General features: G+C 41.6%; 1 protein-coding gene across 4 annotated transcripts; it reads right to left on the bottom strand.

Annotated features, from left to right (window-relative positions):
* Window positions 1-882: 882 nt before the first annotated feature.
* Window positions 883-24167, bottom strand: mllt1a (MLLT1 super elongation complex subunit a). 4 transcript variants are annotated; one of them, XM_083969970.1, is made up of 12 exons: window positions 24029-24167; window positions 18804-18984; window positions 16975-17057; window positions 14420-14563; window positions 12835-12960; window positions 8941-9705; window positions 8002-8092; window positions 6564-6675; window positions 4470-4569; window positions 3712-3789; window positions 2397-2471; window positions 883-1625 (listed from the first exon to the last, which is right to left on the bottom strand). In XM_083969970.1, the coding sequence occupies exons 1-12, from the start codon at window positions 24038-24040 to the stop codon at window positions 1497-1499; spliced, it is 1896 nt and encodes a 631-aa protein (XP_083826096.1). In that variant the 5' UTR covers window positions 24041-24167; the 3' UTR covers window positions 883-1496. The 4 variants fall into 4 exon arrangements, with proteins under 4 accessions (XP_083826096.1, XP_083826097.1, XP_083826098.1 ...); XM_083969971.1 differs by having other exon boundaries at window positions 2397-2468; XM_083969972.1 differs by having other exon boundaries at window positions 3721-3789.
* Between the last annotated feature and the right edge of the window lie 205 nt (window positions 24168-24372).

Raw genomic sequence — 24372 nt, 5'->3', positions numbered from 1 at the left:
CCTGATTTGAGAACTCGAGAATCGCATGTTCATGTAAGAGCAAGATATTCTTTTTGAACAGAGTACCGTTGTGACACCAGCTCCTGCAGAGTGATGAATTATGGGTTATTTACAGTCTTAACGTAGCAGGAACAAAGAGCATCTTCAAGTCTTTTTTTTTGTTTTTCTGCGAGTTAAGTCGGCGGTTTTCTGGAGGCCGCGCTTTTACTGCGAGGAAGTAAATTCATCACGAGTGGAAACCGGTCTTTTTCCTGCAGAAATGAAGCCGAGGAGAAAAAAAAGAAGAAAGAAAACCTGTCCGGTGGCAGCCGAGAATTACCTGCTGTCACAGCTGATGAGCAGTTCAGAGAGAAAATCTTTTGGGCCGTTTACAAGACGTTAAGTTTAGATGGCTTTATTTTGTGTCTCTCCTTTTTAAGACCTCTCTTCCCTGTCTGTGGACAAGTGTCTCAACCCAAAGACTTCAGGTCTGTCTCATTCTCAGGCCAATTTAGTAGTACACTAATAAACACTTGTGCTTACTTATAACTACATTATATAATAAAATATTCATTTACTGCTAACATAGTGCCTCTAAATGCAAACTGTAGGTGGTCGGGCGGGGGGATTAAACTAAAGTGTTACCTGGATGTATATATTTGTTTGGCATGTATGAGTTTAGGCCAAGGAGGGAAAACGGCGGCTGCTGCTGCTGCTGTTATTGTTAATGCTCGAGCTTCACGAACAAAGAGAAGTCAGTAACCACAAAGACAACATCTCCTCTTAAACCTCAGCAGTCGCACACACACGCACGCGCACGCACGCACGCACACACACGACTCAAGAAGAGTATGTCGGGAGAGAAATGAGCTCCAGCTGACAGCAGGGGGAAGGGAACTGGAGTGTTCTGCCGAGAAAGGAGGAGGAGTGTGCGTGTGAAGGAGGAGGAGGAGGAGGAGGAGAGGGAGGGAGGGGGAGGAGGGGAAGTATTGGGTTTGCAAAGGCAGGAGCAATATGATTGCAGGAGGGTGAAGGGGGTGAGGGGGGGTGAAGGGGGTTTGGGGGGTGGGAGGTGCATTCCACAGCTCTGCACAGACTCAAACAAAAAAAGAGATGTGTAGTGAAAATCCTGACTGTAGACAGAGATCAGCTACCCCGGTGCTCCCTCCCTCCCTCCACACCTCCCCATCCTCCTCCTCCTCCTCCTCCTCCCTCCCCAGCGTCACGTGAAGGTGGTGTGTCTTCATGTGTGCTTGTGTTTGTTTGTTTGTTTGTTTGTTCGTTCATGTGTTTCTGTTTGTGTGGTAGTTGTTCGATGGTTCAGTCAGGGCTGCGAGAAACAGCTGCTGCCGACGGGACGCGGCGGCCCAGTCGCCCCCCTGCCTCCTTACAGAGGAGGAGGAGGAGGAGGAGGAGGAGCAGTGACAAAATCTACCTACGCCGCTGCCACCGCCACCGCCGTGTTCGTCGCTGCAGACGTTCCCCGCGTCGCACACCACGCCGCTTTCCACTTCCTGTCACGTGGCCGTCGCCTCCAGGTAGCTCTGTAGTTTGCGGACAGTGGACTCGTCCAGTGAAAAGAGGTCAAAGTCAAAGGTGGTGTTGGTCACGTTGAAGTGGCCCGTCTCCTCGATCAGGTTGACAATCTGACGGACGGAGAGAGAGAGAAGAAGGAAGGTCACTTATCGTCTTTTATCACTCACACTCAACTTCTGTGGTGTCATTAATAAAGTTAAAGGTACTTGTTGTGAACAGAAATGCCAGTTACCATTAGGGATGTCACGATTATAGATTTTCTTGGTACAATTATCGTCAGGGAAATAATCACGGTATGACGATTATCAATATTATTATGCATTAATCAATTTCATAACACTATGAATGTGGAAGATCAAATATATATATAGCCAAATCATAATTACATTATTTATTATATACACAAAATATTTGAAGTATCTATTAACCAATTATTAATCCTCCTGGGGAAATGTTTGAAATATTCAAGTCATTAATTGTCATCTACAACAAATGTTTAAGTTTATTTTAATCTTTTTTAAATTTCTTTTTACAAATGACACGCAAACATTCAAATTCCTACCAATTCAGTGTTACGTTTGCTACTTTTTCGTGCATGTTTTACAGACTGGCGAGCTGTTTTACCATTCGGGCACGTTGTCTCTGTTCTGCAACTCGCACGGAACGAAAACAAAGTTACACATGCGGTTGTTGTGTAACTTTGTTTTCGATCCCTGCGTGTTGCGCTGATCTGCCTGTTTGGTTCCGACATGATCTCTTTTGCAAAGTGACGGTTTTATTACCGCCATTAATTGTGAAAACACGTAATCGTGACATCCCTAGTTACCATTCAATACGACACAATGGGTCATTAAAACAAAAAGGGAGACGTGAACACACACCTGCTGTAGGACGTTGCGCTCTCTTAACGCCATCAGTCTGCGATGGAGGTCCACCAGTTCTTCCGTATAGGCCTGCTGGGATCAGGTAGGAAGTTAGACAGGAAGCACGAACACACTCGGCATGGTGTTAAAGAGCAGAAAAGAGGAGGAGGAGGCGACGTTTGTCAAGATTCAGTGCAGAAAAAAAATGATTGATTTCTAATTATTAGGCTGAAATGATCTGGGTGATTGAATAATAAATTGCCACTTGGCCTTTTGTCGTTTGAGCCTCCTTCAAGCTCGTTTCATGGCGTATAACGGCCTTTTAAAGATCGGGTTTCCTGCTGTGGCTCACCTGGTCTAATCAAAGATCCTCTGCTTTAATGTCAGACATAGTTATGAAATACAATTCTTGTGAGATATAATTTAAGGCTAATTAAGCTCTAAGGAAAACGACCCGCGGAAGAGTGACGCACTGAGGAGCTGTATTGAATGACTCATCTGCCTAAGTACGGCGATAATGAGATGTGGTGCATCAGGATTTGTCCGATTCAGCTCGGCAGACGGCGGAGTGATTGATTGATTACATGGTGTGTTTGCCTCGCAGTGATTAGTCCCAGCAGTGCGTCCCAATGTGACGAGGAAGCTGGGAAAAGCAGAGACGATCATCAGCCCTTTTGGTTAAAAATCCGGAGTCGATGTGGGCAGCACTCAGCGTCTCAGCTAACCAAATTTTTCCAAAGGGAAACTCTGCAGAAGGTTTTCAAACGTCCCCATTTCCAAAGAGCATATATACATTACTGTGCAAATGTGTTAAGTGTACTTTGCCTAAAGGTTTTTTTTCCTTGTACTGTATATGAACTGGTCTGTTCCAAGTGCTGCAGGGAATATCTGAAAGTGAAAAGATAAACTTTACATTTGCAATTTGCAAATAAAATGCAGCACCAGGAAATCCTAGTGGAGGTTTAACTTTTAAACGTTCTTGCTTTTAAAACTACACCCTAAAGTCGACCCCTTTCTTTGCCTTTTGTCACTGTGTAATTTAGCGGCTCAATAAAATCCATTACACCCAGCATATGTTTTAATGTGAAAGAAAGAAACGGGATCAGTTTACCAGAGTTTCGCTTTATCACCACTTAAATCATCTCGTAACTGAGAGGGAAGAGGGGATTTCTTTTCAAAGGGATGACGGGTCGCAGTCTCGTCTGCACATTTGGATCAGTTCACTGTCCATTACCGCATCTTGGACTCATTAATGTTCTCCTTGAACGATGACAAAACGCTGCCTGTGTGCGTGTTGGTGCGAGAGTTAAAAACATAAAAAAGTTTGATTTACCCTTCCTACCTTGTCGTATCCCTTCTTCAACACCTTCTCCGACCGAAACGAGGAATCTGGACTCTTTCTCCCCGACACCTGCAGAGCAGAGATCAGACGGAGACAACGAACAGAGGTAAAGGGGAGGGAGGGAGAGGAGGGGAGAGACGTATATAGAGAGAAAGAGAGGATACAAAGAAAAGAGACAGAGGCAGCGGTGTGAGACCATGAGACTATCTGGGACACCAGTGACAGTGAATGGAGCTGAAATGTAAGTGGAAGCCTGGTGCAGGGCTGAAACGCTGCGGTTTCCACGTCTGCGTGCCAAATGGTTTCAGGCTATTTTGCACAGGGAGGGAACATTAAAAAATATCCATTAAAAATATATCATCTATTAAAAATCCTTAAATGAGTCCTTTCTGTCTAAACAAAAAGAGTTGGAGCGTTTTGTTTTGACAGCATTACTCAGAAATGGCTCTCTCAAACACATGGAACAAATTTCCCCTCGTTATTAGACCATATAATGCTTCAGGAAAATCCTAAGATCGTATTGACAGCTGAAGAATTCATATTACATACAGCATGAAGAAACACTAACACAGTAATACTATTATAGACAAGTAAAACCAGAATTGTAAACAGTAGGTCCCACTCTGACTCAAGACAGTAAATGTTACATGTGTGGGTTTAAACGCTCATTTTCTAGTCAAACTACTCCAGCCGCCGTCGATATGTCAATGAAAATAGGCAGTAAAATGAGAGGTCTGTGTGTGACTCACTTTGTTATTAGACGAGCTGTGTTTCTGTGGGGGCGGGGCGGGGTCTCGACTGGGGCGGTGCGAGCCGTCACTGCTGTCACTCTCACTGTCCAGGCTGAGTCTGAGAGGGGGACAAGGGCAAGGTCGGACTCAGAGGTCAATCACACACAGACTGACGGACAGAAACACATTGTCACACCGGCTCAGCATTGTAGTTGTAGTTTTCATCGACTTGCACATGCGCAACCAACAAAATTTGCTGTTTTTTTGTTTTGTTTTGACACTGGTGAAACATGGAAGGAGCAACTCAAAGGATCTGGTATCTGTCATTACAGGTGTCGGGCTAATGTTTGTGAGGATCATGAAAGAAAAGGAAATGTGAACATTTGCTTTGCAAGTTGATTTACGATGTTTCCCCTAAATTTTCTGTTTGCGCTCCTAAAATTTTAAAGTTAAGGGGCCACTGTGCTCCTGGTAAAAAAAAAAAGTTAGTCTGGAGCCCTGATGTGTCTGAGATTTATGTATGAGATTTATTTGATTTTTAATCCTTTTGAGTTGTGGGCTTCATTTGCATAAATCTTGCAGGGAACGCAGCGCCAGCGGTCTCATAAAACAACAACTCTGCAATATTATACTCAGATTATTTGACGTTCAAGAACTTCTGAGGTTGGCGGAGAAGAATTAAGGCGCCTGCAATCTGACACATTTGCTGCATGAAATCTTAATGATATCAGTTTGGAAGTATGTCAGATGAACGTCAGATGACTTGCAGTGAAACGATTTACTATTAATAAAAAATAAAAACACACACACACACATGAAAGCAGATGGTTTGTTTTCATCCAGCTGTTTTTTTTTTGTGTGTGCCTATTTCAATGTGTGTCCAAAACAAAAACCTGAGTGGAAAACGTTAAAAAATTCAAAATAAGAAGTTGAAACATGACCAAAAAAATGAAAGCAATGAAAACAAACCAGGGAAAATAAATCAGGGCAAAACATAAAACATGTAATTTAAAAGTCCAAGAAGCGAATAAAAATGGCTGCAGATGAAACGGCACATCTGTGTGCGTTGGTACGGACTGTAACATTCCTCACATCGGTGCACGAAATCAACATGTCATATTTCCATCATGGTTTTCGCATTGTTTCTTTTCTCCGCCTGACTGGCGCTCTCTCACAGCGCCCTCCTCTTCCACAGGGGTTTAATGGCTCCAACTGGAGATGAGCGCCTCCGACAGAACAACAGTAAATAACAATAGTGGATGGAAACATGCACCAGTTCATCTTCTCTTATAGAATCAGGATGTTAGCTACAACCACCCATATGCTCTCTTGTATGGAAACGCAGCGAAACAATAAGCTTTGACTATAACACTTGTGTCCAAAAGAAAGAAAATAATCTGATTCTTAAAGCAGAAGTAAGCGATCCGGTCGTTTTGGCTAATGCTGCGTTCCAGGCAGGCTTTTGAAACCGTAAATTACAGCTTCAAGTCACAACTTACGACTTTGTAGCGTTCCAGGCAACCCACTCGTGCCCCTCCGACCTGTTTTACCTGTGAAAGTCACTATAACGGCCACTCGTAACTTCCGACCCGTGAACTCGTACCAGATCGAACCGGTACAACTTCACAGGTCGGAAAAACACGAGTTACGAGTTGCCCTGAACGCACCATAACAGTCCTCGTCCCTACGTCACCACATTCACGGCGTTCCTTGGCTGCACACACAGCCCTGCATGCCGTTCTCTCTCCTCATTGGATAAAAACTGCAGGATACGATAAATGTTTTCTCTTCGGCTCAGAGCAGAGGGACTGACAGATCCGTGTTTCGGTCCAAACACTCTATGTAAGTGATTGCTGTCGGAAGATATAACTATTTAAGACTTATATTAACACAAATATATCACTTACTTCTGCTTTAATAACTGATCTGTGAAAACGGGCAAAAGCAATTGATTTCTGATGTTTTTTATGTGCAGTCTTTGGTTAACAAGGTCTAAATGAGCCGGTGGGTGACAATGATACGATTTCTTTCTAAACTTAGATCACAGCTTCTGCCTGACAACAGCCCCATAATCCCCTCAGTCTCAAAAGGGTCTTAAAGGGGAGAACTGACCGAGAGTCGCGGTTGGGGGGGTTGGTCTTGATGGGGGTCTCCTCCTCTGAGCTGCTGTCGTCATCGTCCGACTCTTCCGACTGGATTTCCTCCACCATGGATCGTAGGGGCCCTGAGGCAGAATCACACACACGATCAATATTGATCTGGGAAATCTCAACCCAAGCTGATTAAGTCTCCGTCACACACAGAGAAGGGGAACAAATACCCTTCTTCTCTTTTCTACACAAATCTTTATGTCATCCTCCTTGCAGCAGTGACAGCTTTTTCTCACAGCATACAGGTCTTAAAGGACAATTCCAGGCAAATTCAACCTGGGGCTTTACTGTAGTTTCGTAATATTTTAGGTCTTTTATCTTAGGTTTTTTTTTTTTTTTAAATAGATATACACTAATCCTTCGGCACCTTTAAATTGATGCTGATGGTGGAGTCCACACATACAAAGGTGCAATTTAGATTTATACCCAGAGACTGTGCAATACTGAGAGGCAAGATGCAATAGGCTATAGGAGAAAGTCCAATAATTATTTTTTACTATAATTATTTATTACTTGTGTTAACCAGGAACTTGTGTGTGTGAGTATGTGATATGGTGTATGGTTTTATAATCTGTATGCAGGATGTACAGCATTGATTGTCCATGACAATTTTCCCTCCGGGGACATTAAAGTTTATTTTGATTGATTGATTGATAAAAGAATGAATCTTAAGATTTTTTTTTTTTATTGATCCTGTTATGCAGTAGTTCTGTCTGTCACCGCTTCGCCACAGCAGCGTATAATGGCAGCAGACGAATCTTAGGCTGTTTGGTATTTACATCCCACAAAACCTGTATTTTTATTTTTTCAGACAGCGTCAGATTCAAACATATACCTACAAAGTCACGCAAAGCCTCGTGCGAGAGTCAACGTGACGGCTCAGTATGTTCACAGGTCGTCTGAAGCTCCCGTTTGTATAGGAATAACGTAGCAGTAATAGTAAGTCTGGGTATTGTTTACTTACTCCGCCTATAAACATACTAAGCCGTCAACTTGACTCTCACGCGAGACTTTGTATTACAGCTCCATTCACAAACATGTCGGCTTTCTTGAAGTAAACAAACCCCTCAGTGTATGTTTGAATATCCATCTGACGTTGTCTATGGGGAAAAAAATTGCTGTTTTGTGGGATGTAAACAGCCTAAACAGCGTAAGATCCGTCCGCTCCCATTATATGCTACTGTGGCGATGTGAGGACAGACAGAGCTACTGCACAACAGGAGACATTAAAAAGAAAATCTTTATATTAATTCTTTTAGACCTAAAATATTAAGAAACTACAGCCCCAGGTTGAATTTGCCCGGAATTGTCCTTTAATTGTCAGGTGTCATTAAATTCGATAACATAACAATTTAAATATTCTTCTCCATTGAACGGATCTGAGTGCGGGCTGACTGTACCTTGCCCTGGTTTCTGTCCCGGCTCGAAGTCCGAGTCTGAACTGGAGTCAGAACTGGAGCTGGAGTTGGAGGGACTGGAAGGCGCCGACTGCTGCGAGACGAGAAGGACGAGAAGCAAATGACCAGTCAAGGAGAGAGGAAGGAGACGGACAGAAGGTTGGTGAGATAAGAAAAAAAAAGACTGATGAGCTTCGTCGGCGTTGAGTTCAAGGTCGAGGTGTTATTGACCTCTGGAGCGAGTGTCACATAAAAAAGGGCCAACACCTGGAATTAAACTGGGATTTTCTTTCCTTTGTCTTGTGTGGTAAGGAAACAAATATATGAAAATGAGCTGATGATTGATATTGTGTACAGCATCTTTGTAATGGAAAGAATTACTTTTAATCTAAGAACACAAAAAGAGGTATTTATTGATAATTGGCAAAAATGGATGTCTCTACCATAAAACCGGATTTCAGGTAATCTCAGATTGGACTATGAGAATACTTTTATGTATTTACTTTTTTTTTTTTTTTTTTCTCACTTTCACGACTGGAGGTGTTTACCAGTCTCCTTATGTACGCTTTTACTTTCCCCTTGATACTTTTGTACTCGTCTATAGGTCTTCATGTTGATTGTTGCAAAATCAAAAACCAATAAAAAGTAAATGACAAAAAAAAAGAAAATGAGCTGCTAATGAGAATAATTATTTGCACCACTAAATGAAATGTAACTATCAAAGATGACACTTTTAAACAACATGGATCTCTGGCTCTTGGTTTTCTGTCTAATTTTAACCAGATTTTTTTTTTCCCATCATCATCATTTTGTTTACTCCCAATTGTTCTTATTGTTTGTGTTGTGTTGTTTTTAACCAATGCACGGTGTCCTTGAGTGTCCAGAAAGGCGCCTATAAATAAAATGTATTACTATTATTATTATTATTATTATTATTATTACCTCTGACTTCGACGATGCTTCGTCTTCTGAATTCGACTCCTCCGACTCTGGCGGTTTCTTCGGCTCCTTCAGCTCCTGCGTGTCATTTTTACTTTTACTGGCCCAGCGACCTTTCTCCTTGGGGGGCTTCTTCTCGGCGTAGGGCTGGCTCGCTGCGGAAGACGAGGAGACGCGAGGGGAAGTCCCCGTGAAGCCGCCGGCGCCGGCGCCGCCGCTCGCCGGCCCCTTCGGCCCCTCGGAGCTGCTGGCCTTCTTCTGCTTCTTGGCGCTGGGTTTGGGAGACTCCACGGTGGAGGGCCGTTTCCCTGGAGCTTTGGACTCTGCAGGACCTCCTCCCCCTCCCCCTCCCCCGCCTCCTCCCCCTCCTCCTCCTCCTCCTCCTCCTCCGCCACCTCCTCCTCCTCCCCCTCCCCCTCCCCCTCCTCCCCCTCCTCCCCCACCGCCCCCTCCGCTCCCAGCCCCCCCTCCTTTTGGGGACATGCCCTCCATCTTCGACTCCTTCAGGGTGAGTTTAGGCTCCTTGAACGCCGCCTTGGGCAGGACCTTCACCTCATCTTTCACTTTGATCTCTGGCGGCTTTTTCGAAGACGAGGATGAGGAAGAGGAAGGATCGCGGCCGCTCTTGCTGCTTCCGTCTCTGTCGTTGTCTCCTTTCGACGTGGTTTTGCTCTCAGAGTCTTTTCGGGGCCGTTCGCGATGTTCCTTGGTCAGCTTGTGTGGTTTGGGTCCTTTGCTGCTGCCACCACTTCCTTCTTTGCTGGGTTCCTGCAGAGAGAAAAACAACAACAACAACTGTCAGTGACACTTTACTCCTCAGACGCCAGACTCAACGCCCCATAAAACGGAAACGGGCCGAGCTGCTCCAGGACTTCGCCAAGGAGTTCAAAGACATCGTTCCTAAATCAGGCCTTGCCAGTCAACCCTGTAATATAATCATTTAGTTGGTGTGAACTTCAAACTGCATCACTTTCTCAAATTAGGTAAAAAATTAAAAGCTGTAAAGAGAAAAACATGAACCTAAACCTTTATTTCTTTCTTTCTCTCTAAATGTTAATACCAGACCGCTGTGACAGGTGAACAGATGCTGCATGAATGTGTATATGATAGGACTGTCAATCTTCCCCCCAAATCAGATTCAAATTTCTAATGCTTCTTATTTTAAATATTCAAATTTTCTAACGTTTTTTCTTTTATCTCATTGTATACACACCTATACCAGCTTATTATTACGTCCCGCGTCCACTAAAGGGCATTCCAACCAAATCTGTTATGTAATATTTGCAACACACTTAAGTTTTACCAACTCAACTCAAAACTTCCACACACGCAAGTGGTCCGTGGATCGATCGATAAAAAAAAGCTTAAAAATAAAGAAGGTGTGTGTGTAGTGTGGGAACACGTAGATGCACCGCCCCAGCTGAATAATAGGGCAATGAACGTCATTTTCCACCTTTGAATATTCTCATTTTATAATAATTTGAATTCTGTTCGAATAGCGAAGTTCGTTCTGACAGCTCTGGTTTATGAACACAAGCAGCATTGATGGATCATTAATACTAGAAGAAAAGCGGAACATAAAATGCAGCACATTTACAGTTAAAACATGCTTACATGCTCCATTATCAGTTATATTGTGTGTAACACTTATTTATCTTTTAGCATGTTTATAGCAAACTGACATTTGCTGATAAGCACGAAACACATGACATTCCCACTGGGATTGTCATTAATTTTGCAGGCGTCTGTGAAGTGTTACAGATCTGACATTTTGACCTGATGGTGACCTAAGATGAAAAGAGAAGGATCAAGGAAGTTATAATAATTCATCCTCCTGACAGGTAAAAAAAAAAACATGAATGTCTGTATCACACTCTACGTGGCAATAATCTGATTATTGTGCAGACATTTCACTCAAAACCTCATGGTGTCACTAGAAGAAGAGTCACTGGGATCAAAGTCATCGGCGTTATTCCTCTGGGGAATGTGAATGAATGTCCGCGCTGCTCAGTGTGGCTAAAAATGTCAACTATATGAACATGTTCAGTTCATTTTCGGTATGAATTTCGGTAAAAAAAGGTATGTAGGGCAATTTTTGAAGGTTACAAATGTTAATGATTTTGTAAATGTTTTTTTCCCCACTCTCTCTTTTTTCTTTCTCTCTGTTATTTAATGATTAATTTTCTACTCCTGTATTTAATTACTGTTAACTTTGTTGGTCGTGGTCTTTTTTTCCGGTTTAGTTTCGCTTTTTATGTTTGTTTGTTTTTCCTATATTGTAAAAATGCTGAAAAGTAGCTTAATTTGCTCAATTTGCTATGTAGGAGAGGGATAAATAAATATAAACATTATGTTTCCTTCTGTGCCCTTTCAGTCACGACCTTGTTGACAATGTTTGAAGTGTTGACAGTTGTTGTGACTGAATAAATACTAAATCAATCAATCAAATCAACATATTGATGTTCTGAGCCACTGTACTCAGTCATTATTATATATTATAGTCATTATTATATTATTAAACATTAATAGGGTCAGTAATTATGGGTCAGACCATTTCCACTACACATCTGTTAAGTTATCAGGCTGTATCTTACACTGATGTAACACAATCACATTCTGGCTATACTAGGCGTCTCCAGCACCACACTACACACACACTGCTGCTGATCATAAAAAGACATTTCATCCCACACCACTTCAGCAGTGACAAAGACACACTACACCTATGTACACACTCATCCTGCTGCCAATTGCCGGCCCGGTCTGGACCGACTACTGAGGAAGTGGCCCGACGGACTAAACTGGTTGAACCTCTGTAGTCATTTGAATCTTTGGCCTGAGAGCAAAAAGCAAACTTAAATTTGCGGTTTAAAAACGGAGGTAAATGTGTAAACAAACCCCGACGAGGCACAGGAGCGGCTGTTATCAGAGGCTTGTATCTGGCACAGCGAGACCGGAGGGAGGGAGGGGATGATAGGATGATGTTTCCACACTGTCCTCCCACGTATCAGTAAACAGTTTAACAGGTTTTTCAAACGGATGCATTAAACTCAATATGCACATGAGAGAGAGACTTTATCAAATTCAGAGACATGGAGAAAGCAGCCATGTGTGTGACCGAGTCTTCACAGGAAGCACTCATTTACTTTTTCTGTCACTAGATGGACACATCAGGATGAAACCAAGTCCTCTATCTACCTGCCTCTAGCAGGAGCTCAGCAAAACACCCACGGGCTGTCGCAGTAATAAGATCGATTCAAGAAACACGTCTTCCTTTGTAATAAAAAAAGAGAAGAAGGATGAAATCTAGTTTACAGTTTCCCATCAGTCCAACCTGAGGCCAGGCACCAATCTGTCTTAAAAGTTTTGTTACTTACCCTAAATCAAACTGCGTCTCAAAACAAAACTGCCTGTCGGACGTCCACGTGAATAAAACAACCAGCGCCATTTCATTTGAGTCACGCACAAAGACGACTGTTCTGGCTTAGGAATGGATGATATAATAACAACAGTGGCAACACTGGAAAATGTAAGCTGGGGATCAGTTTCCTGTTTTCTCCTGATATGTCCCCTCTCCTGGCAGATAAGCAGGGTGAGTAATTCTGCATACATGCATACAGATGCTCAAGAAAACAGCTGGTAATGATTAGAAGCTTGAGTGAGCCAACTCTGACTGTAGACTGATTTTAATGATTTGGTTCAGGATATACAATGTTTATTAAGACATTTACACCCCTGTATTTATTTATTTTTAAATCTAAATGTTAATTAAAAAAGAAAAAATGACTGGAATAATCAATAAAGTTGTGACTTGCTGGTTAAATATTCTCACCAATAAGATGATTGAGACAGGTTATGGCAGCCAGGATCATTTTATGTTTAGTTAAGATAACGAACCTTTGACACATGAGAGGTCTTGGTCTTCTTGGGGTCTGAAAAGGCAGAGAGGGGGATGGTGGGGAGCATCGGGTAATCCGGACTGGGTCTGGACACGGCTTCAGCTCCCTCTGGGACCACCAACACCTGGAAACAAAGAGACGGCAGTTAACACAGTATTGGTGTTAATATAAACAGTACATTTCCATTTAGTGCACAGGAGGACTGTGTGAATTTTGGGCGCCTCCGTTCCCAAGAGTTTGACTCTTTTACATACTTTTTTCTTTTAAAACCATGTATTAACATGTACATAATGCCTGCATATGTGTGTGTGAACGGCTGCTGCAGTATCTAAATGTTTTATTTTCATAAGCGCCTTACACGAGAAGCACTCGTAATAATTTTCGTTGTATATTACTGTGATGCAATGACAATAAAGGCAATCTTATTTCTCCCATAGACTGTGTCATAAAACTGAGAAACAGGTAGAAGCAGGGCTGTGATTTTTTCAAGGGGTTCCTACTTTTTCATAACGGACCAGATCGAGCAATCAGAGAAATAAAACGGACTTGGCCAATAATTGAAATCAATGAAGTACCTTGGGGTCAATTGTCAACTAAAATCCATTAATTTATGACCAGTTTCTCTCTAGGATAAAATCTGAATGTTGTAAAATGAAATCTACTTCTTTTTATGAGTATTACTTCAAGAGTGGATGTGATTCATTAAAATTAATGTACTCCAAAGGTTATTGTATCTGCTGCAGATTCTACCAGTAGGAAGCAACAGATAAATATATGTAGCAAAGGATAAACTTTGCATCAAGAAGAGGGTTAGCTCTGCCCTGTTTGAAGAGTTATTACCAAGCTGCACAAATAAAAATAATAAAAAACACATTTCAATCTGTGCAATCCCTCCTACACAGGAACTGGAGGTAGTGCAACAGATGGCGTTCCTATACAGGCTATAATAGGTGAGAATAAACTAAGAGGAGATGAAACCACGGATGGGAAATATTCCTGACGATTTGAACTGAGACAATTACAAAAAATAGACTGAAAACACATTGTAGGGCTTCATGACACAAATACATACATATGATTCAGAATTTGTACCAAATGAGGCTTAACAGGGCACATGAAGTATATTGGCAACTCTTAACAATACAGAAAATCAAAAACTTTCAATTATTTAAGGATCAACCGATCAGATACTTTTACAATTAGGACATAATTTAGAGAAAAGACTGAGAGAGGAGATTAAATTAAGATGGTACTCTAGCCCCAGAGCAGGCAAGAGACAACATGTGAGACTTTTGTAAATGAAATATAAGACATTAATTACGTTTTATAGCTCATAAATTCAGTGTTTCAGATCTTAAGATGTGCAGACACCGCACGTTTAGGATAATGTTTAGATTGGAACTGGTGAAGAGACAGGTCTGGTATATTTTGAGGAAAATGAATTTATATTTCCATATAGTTTAGTGTAATACCCAGAATTAGGACACTATTGATGATTTATCGTCTCAAATGGACTATTTGTTAGTTAGTTAGTTACTCAGCAATGAGTTGAGTCAACCAGATGGTGTGTTATGTGGCCTCACCCCTCCAGCTTTGATCAGCTTTCTCCTGAATTCTTTGGTGGGGTTGTTGAAGGTGAGCTTCTCACAGCGTAGGTGGTTGACCGGAGGGTTTCCCTCCAAGTTAAGGAACAGGTCGTAGTTGAAACACACCTTTTTTGGCTCCTCCTGCAAAAACATCAACAAAATTAAGTTTATCGCGTGTCATTTTAACATTCCTGTCCATTCAGCCATACAATCTCCTTTTCAATAACCCACACATGACACAACAATAGATAAAAGCTGAACACATGAACTCTCACCTCGGTCAATAGGAAAGACACACTGATAAGACGCAACTTACATTCCTGACATGAGCTGCAGTTGTTGTAGGAGGGAGGGGACGATTATACTACAGCCGAGGAAAAGGTATCAAAATACTCTTCAGAGACTTTATAAAACGAAATATCTTCTTCTAAATGTGGATTAATGGCTGCACACGTACACCCCTCATGCTTCCCTTGGAGTATTGTCTTGATCTTCTTGACAGATTTGTCCACTGTGCACAAGTTAATTGCACACAAAAGGAGGACGTAGCGTTTTAATATGATGAAGACTAGCAGGAGACAATAGTCCACTAATGTGCACAATAACTCTTAAGTGTTGTCTTTATCTTGAAGTGAGGGTAAAGTGTTTTTTTTTTTTCTTTCATGATTCATTTCAATGGCTGACAGACTTAATGGTGCCAGTATAATGGGGTGTGCATGTTTTAATTGTTTCACTTGAAGGGGGAAATGTCCCCCCACACCCAAGAAATGTTTCACTAACATAATCGAACATACTCAGTGGACATGCATCTGTCCCAATGAGAAACCATTCACCAAAAATATTGCTCCCATCAAAGCGCCTCAACCATCGCTGCCCCTGATACGTACTCAAGCAATCGGATTATTCCTGGTAACCTGATTTCAAACACATCAAGTAAAAGGGAGACTCGGTTTTCTTTATCAAATTACAGGATTAAACTGGTTTACATGGGTTGATTCCTGCAGGAAAGTCCTCCTGGATCCTGGGGAATGTCTATTTCAGACTATTTTGTGTAGTGGTTAATATATAAAGTCTGGCACAATGAGTTAAATTACTGAGCAGCGCAGTGAATACTTTATTCTCCCTGTAACATTTATCTCACCCAAATGAGGCTTCAATATGTCCTTTAACTTCAAACTGCAGTCGATGAGTTACGCTCAACATTAGTTCCACTTATTTAAAAGGTTACATATATAAAAGATATGAGCAGAGTGAGTGTGAATGATGAAATCTGCAAAGAGAGGAAGTCACACTCTCTGTCTGCGTGTTGTAATCAGGTTTCTCTGCTTTGGTTTCTGGTCTGGCTGTGTATCCATGTTAGTGCATGTACTTGTTCATGAGCACCTCTGTGTTAAACCAATGGCCTCTGCACGTTCATAAGGAAACAGTGACCGTCCACACTGAGGACGGCACAGTCAAGTAAAAATATAAAATGGTTTTGCCATTTTTCCCCCTTTCTTTTGTGTTTATTTGAGTTTTTATGTATCATACATGATTTCATTATGGCAATCTTCATCTCTATCAATTCCTCACGCCAAAGTTAAAAAGAAAATGGGGTTAGTTGTCTCTGTAAGATGTATAGTTCAGGAGCTGTTTAGATTTAAAGTTTTCATTTTTCACAGTTCACAGAAAAGATGGTCAAAAAACCATACGTGGGAGAATAATTTGCACGGGAATCATCTAAATTAATTTACTAGACACTGAGGAATTAAAAAAGCTAGTTTGTAAAAATATATCTTTGGTGCATGCTTCTTACGAGAAAGCAGCTACACAGGATTTCCTCCAAAGAGAAGAAGAAGCCACGTTTTTTTTTTAAGCTAAGATGGCCAAGATGAGCAAAATGTTACAGGCTCTGACTGTGGTTGGCCGGTGGATCGTCGTCAAAAAACATCCAAGTTTTTACAGTCAATGTCTTAACTGACCATTTCTCTGTCGCTGTCATCCGTGCAGACCGCTTTTAGCAGATAAATCAAAGTCCCTGTTTCTCTCTCAGCCTGACTGCGGAGCCAACACTGGTCTGGCTTCACAAAGAGCTCTGACTTTTCTTCTTATTGATAAGTAAATAACTACACAATGTTACATGTCTGTTTGTTTTCATTAGCAGACTGCATAATAACATTACGTAAGTAAGTAAACTTTGTTTCTATAGCACCTTTTTGCAGAAGGGGTTCACAAAGTGCTTCACAGTAAAATCAGAAAAGAGCAGAATACATAGTATAAAACAAAGACACAGAGTTAAAAACAGGTACATAAGAACATAAAAGCATGAAAGCAAAAACAAGCTGTCATAATAGAAACCCACCCCTAACTAAAAGCCTGTTGAAACTTTTTAAAAGATTCAGTGGAGTTTAAAGTTTGAATGGACAACAAATTAGCAACAAAGACGTGCTGGAGACGTCCTGCTCTTGCTGTCATATATATCATACAACCTACTTGTTTTTTATCAATACATGATCAATAATAAACATGTCAGCAGCCCACAGTTAAAGTATTTGTGTCCAAATGTATCTTACCTTGTTTTTGAAGTAAACCTCAATAGGCATGAGGAAGCCTGCGTAGCCCGACTCCTCCACTTTGTACGGAGGCTCCTTGCATACTGGAGACAGACAAAGACGTGCCAATGGCAATAATCAATCATTACACTGTTCTCACACTCTGATCGCTCTTAAAAATAGAGCTGCAAACTGAAATAATGATCGACCGGTTTAGTTCATCGATTCTGTCAGGACCATGTAAAAAAAACAAAAGAAACCATAATCTCATAGATATAATTAACGATGAAGAATATGAACTTTTATCTTTCACCATCTCTTATTATTATTATGTATTGTGTGTATTGTTGTTGTATTATTTTACTATTACCCGAGTCCGTAGTAAAGTTTAACATAACATAACAATCTGCATTTACTGTGCATGTAGACAAAAACTGCTGTAACACTAACGTAACAAATTATAAAAGTTAAAATGACGGCAAACACTGAATACAATACACTCGAGAATAAAATCAATGTTCAACCATTGGGCCCAACATTAAGCAGCATTACACATAAATATTCTGAGATACTGAGTTGGTATCAAATTAATGTTGACAAGACTGATTTCTTCAAATCCTTTGTTTGGCGTCACAGGAGGAAATATGGAAATCTACTCATGTTTTCAAAGCAGCAGGGAGCCTGCTCCGTTCCTGATGGCCTTAAATGAAAAGGCAGATTTGTGCAGAGGCAGAGCTTCTTTTAGGGATTCGACGAGCTCCCTTCGCGGACGACCTTGAAACGCTCATCATTTAATTAACTAAATTAATTCCAAGAAACTAAAACACTCTAATGTCTCTTGCAAAATGAGACATTATCTGACGACTGTGGCCCTGTCAAACTTTACAATGCACTAACACGAAGGTGATGAACATCACACTGATACAAACTTTTCATTACATGACTTTACACACCTTTGATCCTCTAAAGCTGCATTGATTATGGGATTAATTAATAAACAAATAATTAAATCAGCCACTATTATGAGTCTTCATGTGTAAATTCCAAAATGAATTGGTTAAAACGTAACACATGTGATAATTTGGTGCTTTTGTTTGTCATATCTGATCATTAACTCAGTATTTTGATTTCTGCGCAAAACAAACAGTCTGATTGCAGACAGTTTCACATGAAGCCATTATTTCAACAATGGTACCTGTTGTCATTTTAATATAAAAGTTACCATTAAGAAACATGTCAAAGCTTCGGAAAAGCTTAGATATAAATACACATAGATATGTTCCATCTATACTGGCCACAATTTTCACACTGCATATTAATTAACTGCCTGTGTGCGATGAATGTTAGATGTTGCTGTTGCCATAACTTTGTAGTTTCCTGCACAGGATTATTCAAGTAAGTAAGTATCTATCTATCTATCTATCTATCTATCTATCTATCTATCTATCTATCTATCTATCTATCTATCTATCTGTACTTTGGCAATCATCCACATGACATGTTCATCCTACGCTTTCCTCTATTAGTCTGTGTTTTTTCTTTCTTTTTTCGTTTATTTTGCAAAATGCTGTGAGAAAACTTATAAAGATGTGTCATCGACAATCGACTCATAAAAGGCTGAGTTTGAACGTGGGTGTGGTCGTCTGACCCACGAGTGCTGCGTGCGTGTGTAATAATGTGATAATGACTAATGACTGAGGACTCATGGGTCAACATGTCGACAGGCTTTCAGACCGGTGTGATGATCTCTAGTTCCCTTTGTGAATGAAATACTCTATATTAATAAATGTACCATGATGTGTTGCAAGAAGAGCAAAGAGTGTTCACACGTTATCATCTCCCCGTCTCACCTCTCTTGGGTTTAGGGAAGCTCTCGTGCAGGCGGAAGACAACCTTCTCTACAAAGTGCTGGATGTCGCCGGTCTCTGGCCCTCGGACAAACACCATCCAGTCGTGGGTGAAACCTTCTGATGTCACTTTCTTCCTGAGCTGAGCTCTGTGGCCCAACTCCAGCTTCACCTGCACCGTGCACTGCAAACAGACGAGTAGAAACCAAAGAGTCACAGGCTGTATATTTTATACTGCTATACTTGGGAGGCTGTAGGCGTGAGAGCATATACACGAGCAAAAAATAGGTAAAGTATCAACTTCAAGGGCAAGCTTGAGAAGCAACAGATTTATTCAGATAGTGTAGAAGCAAAATATTTTTCTGCCACTATCAACACTTTGTGGTGAGCAGAAGAAGGTCAAATAAATGCCATAAGTTTTTCTGCTCCTGTTTAAACTGAACATGGTTTTCTTGCTTTCTCGAAATGAAAACGCTAGAGGTAGATTTTCTTTTCTGACTACCGGTAATAACACACACACACAAAAAAAACATATACGAGCAGCTGAGTCAGTTGAAATTCAAATAAATTACATAACAATTGCGGATGCAAAATGACTAATTTTTTCGAGGTTGAATAAATTAATCAACACAAAATATGATTCAACTCTCATTTCCCAGTCATACTGCCCCAAGAAAGATAAAACCCAGTAAGAGGATACGACCTAGAAGTATTTATCAAATGCAATGTGAAATAAAAAATCAATTCATTTACATTTAATTCACGTTTTCCCAATTATTTCCCAGCATAATCCTAAGAATACAAATAATTCATTAATAATTAGACAAACAGACCTGGAGCTGGACAGGCAGCATAAAAGGGATGGATGAATGATTAACTAATTGAGTGATTAATATATTAATATAGTGTTTATGATTGTATTTTTACAACTGTTCGGCACTTTGGTCGACCGAGGTTGTTGTAAATGTGCTTTATAGATAAACTATGACTTGACTAATTATAAAATAACTAAATCTAAGCTCAGATGTCTGTAACATCAGCACTGAGGATCTTTCAGTGAATATTAGCGCCTAAAGCTGGTGAGAAAAAACAGACTGCGAAAAAAAGAAAGAAAAAGTTTTGTGTTCATGAAATTTAAGACTTTTTAATCCAATGCTCTTCAAAACTTTTTTCTAAACGCCCTGAAACATACAAGTGTAAACCAGTGGTGCGATTAATCCAAAGGGCCCCATTATTCATTGGTTTCTGATTCCACCTTAAACAAAAAACCGCCAAATCTCTATTTTGAAGTGTCTGGACTCAACAGTGAAGAGGAAAAGGAGGCCGAACAGACACTTGGCCCTGGACGCAACACAAAGCCGGTCTGGTGTCGGGACGCTCCCTGTGGAACGGGGAGTGATTAGCCGGCCCATGGCGGCCGCCCGGTCGGACAGATCTCAAAAGGTTTGTCCAGAAGAAGAGGGGCAACATTGCTGGGCTACCTCGCTCGCTCGCTCTGCCAAGAACAATGACTGCGACGAGACACGCAGATGAAATGACACCGTGCTGGTTGCAGCGGCGGCGGTGGTGATTGGCATAGCAAGTGAAGAGGCTATGGAGATGGAGCGCAGAAAAAAGGACCGAGGGGTGGGTGGGTGGGTGGGTGGGTGACGAGAGGGGACAGAAAGGCACTTTATGTCCAGGGGAGGACTGAAGAATGTGGGGATTTGGCCCCGGCACTGAGCAGCTCGTGAGCTGGGACTGAGTGGGGGGATTAGAGGGGACAGGATTGAGATGAGCTGGTCTGGCACTCTCCAGCTCGCTCACTTACACACTCACTCACACAGACACACAGACACACACACACACCTCCCCTGCCTGGCACTCTGCCCGGCCATTCTGTGGCAGTAATGCCCTTAAACTCCAGACTCCACCACACCCACAGTGAGCAGCCGTGCAGCCCACCACCACCTCACCAACCCACCCCTCCAATCATCAACACCCCTCTCCCCCTGAGGCGTCTGCAAAAATCAGGAATGTGATAAGGACAACAGAAAAAAATCTGGATGATTGAGCCCCCCCCCCCCCCCATCTCTCCTCCCCAAAAAAGGAAAAAAAGAAACAGGAAAAGTGATTCTGCAATAAAAAAAAAAATAACAGGAACAATAAACTCAAACAAGTCGTTTCCACGCAGGAAACATGAGCATGAGAAAAGCAAATCAAAGAATCAATTAATTGACTAATTGTTTCAGCTCTAGGGAAAATACTAGTGCAGCAGCAAGTTAATGATTATTTTCCCTATTAATCAGTGGTATCTATCAGTGTTTTCTTTTCTCACACAAAATATTGAATTTACCAGAAAAAGGCGAACAAGAGAGCAACATTTGTCATTTTTTAGCAGACAAAGTACAACTTGTGAAATTAGTTGTTGATTAATCCGCAAGCAAATAACTAACCTCAGGCTACAATTAACACTAATTGTTTAATAAAGGCTATCCTAACGATTTTTGATTCATTATTTGATGGCAGAAAATACTGAAATGTGACATCAAAAGTTTCTAATGTGATGTCTTGTCTTCTATTGTCTTGTTTTGTGCAATAACCAAGATGATTTGAATTTAAAACGATATAAACACAAAACAAAGCTCCAACTGAGAAGCTTATTTGTCGACTGATTGCAGCACGAGAGAAACTTGAAGTGAACTGAGTGAAACTGCAAAACGAAGCAAGTGGTCAAACACCTGAGAGGTTCAGTGTAAAAACGGACGACTGAGAGCAACACTGATAGAGATGGATATTAATCGAACTGCCTGAAAAATATATGACACCCTGCAGACACACATCTAGAAAATAACGGCTCTGTTTCCTGTTCATTCAGGTTCACCAGTATCAGACGATCAACATGTCTGGTGGCAGAGCATTTATTTATCCATCCTTGACTAAAGGCAATGCAGACGATACAAAAACAAATCAAACAAAGCCACTAACATTGACATGATGTGTGCATGCATGCCCTCCCTCTCTCTCTCTCTCTTTCTCATACACAGTGCTCTGATTGAGGGGAAATACAAATTTTGGCAGACACAGTGGCTCCCATGAAAACAATGAACTCCCAGCTGCCATGTAAATAACACCCCTCATGACCGTGTTAATCTCTTCCAGCTAATAAATGGGTGAAATGAAAAGTCAGAAAGTTTCCCCAGAAGAAGACACACACACACACACACACACACACACAAAACAAACAATTACAACTGTGACAGCAAAGCAGTTTGGCTTTGATGGATCTGTCGGCTCGGGGCTGAATGCTTCATCGAAACCGAACCTCAAATATCTGAAGGATGACATCAAACGAGAGGAAAGAGTTACTTGTATTGGAGAGCAGTCAATCCTGTCGGAGCCACAGGGAGGTCAAAAATAGCCTATCTGCAGCACCAGAGGAAAACGGTGAGTATTACAAATGGGGTGAGTGAATGACTGTGTGGGGAGTACGAAATGAAGGGTATTGCCTTCACCTTGTATGAGTGAGGGCCGATGAAACACGACCTAGTGGCAGTTCATTTTATACTATCACATAAAATAATACCTAGTACTACTATAAAGCAATACAATACAATGCCATAAACCCTGAAGCTGAATTAACACCTCTCCCAAATTGTTTTAACAAGAACTTAATATTATTACATTCATGAAGGTTAGGGTTAATGCAAGGCTGCTTTCTTAGACTTCATTATTTTTCGCTTTATGTACCAATAAACTGGAAATCGAACATAAGATCTAACGCACATCTTTCACATGCAACACAGGTAACATTCATGACAGAAGTACAACTTGACTAAGGTTTTAACTCGCAGCAGAAGACTTCCTCTGGATGCACATTCAGAGATCTAGTTAAAACTTCAAAGGGACCAACACTGAATGGGGACTAGTTCCAAGAAAGTGGCTGAGCCACTTTCCATGGGTGTGTGTGGCCTACCCATCTGAAATATAGTCCTGAATAACCTCAGGCATTTAGAGTTACCCTTTCTGAAGCCATATCTCCCTTACAGCTTGCAGATATGTAATTCGGTTTACCCACTTTTCAGTTTTCTGCAAAACAAATTATGCAGCCTTTTTACGAAGACATAAATCTTGTGTGTGCAAATTTGTACACATGAAAGAAAAACATGTGAAGGCATGAGCTTGCAACATCAAAGTGGTACATGCTTCTCCTTAAAATTATGCTTTATAAATCTAGGGATCTTTGCTGTGTAATGTAAAATGACCAGCCCAATGCAGGAGCAGGAAGAGGAGGTGGAGGAGGAGTGGTTGGTTGGTTGGTTGGTTGGGTGGTTGGTTGGTCATCATGACTAGATTCAAGTTCAACGTTTGCCACACACACACAGTGAATTTCTCAGCTTTTCCACCATGCTTCATTTTTTTTTTTTTTTTACTCCACAATCACTTGCACTTAACATTAACCAACTGTTGGGGTGGGGAGAGGGGGTGGTGGGGCAAATAATACAGATGTATACATATTAATTACATAAGTTATGTGGCCCTTGCTGGGTTTATTATTAAGTGTAATGTTGAGATTTTGAGAGGGCCGCTGGCAATGGAGACACCACCACCAGCACCACCTCCACCCCCGGCATTACCACCACCACCACGCCGCCTCTGCAGCCCTCCAACCCGGGGAGGACAAATCTTTTCCCCGGCGCCTTGTAGCGGCTCCTTAGCCCCTTAGCCAACGGCTAACAGCTAACATTAGCCATTAGCTATACACAAACCCTCGCTCTTTCTATACTCTTTAATTGAGTGCATGTGCTTTTTTTTAAATAATAAAAACAAACACACACACTCCCACACACAGCACACTGCAGAATAAACAAACACACAAACAAACAAGCAAACACACCGGTGTGGATCTCTTTGTGTAGCTACAGCAGCCCTGGTTCACTGAAGCTAGCTATGCAGCGGTGGTGGTGGTGGTGGTTCATTGAAGCTAGCTAGCTAGCGGTAAATACCGATGTATGAGCGCTGCCCACTTAGCATAGCATAGCTCCGGAGCCAAACAACTACGAGTTCATTAGCAGCAGCAGCAGCAGGAGCAGGAGCGTTTTTTTTTCTTTTTTTTTTTCTTCTGGCGACCAGAACAGAGGATTCATTCCTGCTCCTGCTTCTCCTGCTGCTGCTGCTGCCATTTTTTTTAACCATTATTTAAAAAAAAAAAAGTTCAGATCCCAGAAGGAGACACAAAGCCACTGTACCTGGTTCTCCATGGTGATGTTTCTCCCGGCCTCAGTGATTGTTGTATTTATTTATTTATTTATTTACAGCAGCGGCGGCGTTTGTGGAGCGTCTCCCCAGCCTCGGCTCCTCATTGTGTGTCAATCCAGCCCCAGAAGCGGAAGGCAAGGCAAGGCAAGGCAGACGGCGACGGCTCCCCTCCCCTCCCCTCCCCTTCCAGACGGGGCCGCTGGCAGGCGACCAAAACAGAAAGCTCTCTCGACCAATCAGAGAGCGAGGAATTCAAGCAACTCTTGAAAACGGCCAATCAGAGCGCTCGGGAGGCGGGACAGTCCCCGAGCTGCAAATACAATTAAAGCATTTA

This window comes from Trachurus trachurus, assembly GCF_905171665.1.
Source record: "Trachurus trachurus genome assembly, chromosome: 4".
NCBI classification, from domain to species: domain Eukaryota; kingdom Metazoa; phylum Chordata; class Actinopteri; order Carangiformes; family Carangidae; genus Trachurus; species Trachurus trachurus.
This window is presented reverse-complemented; position numbering and strand designations above follow the sequence as displayed.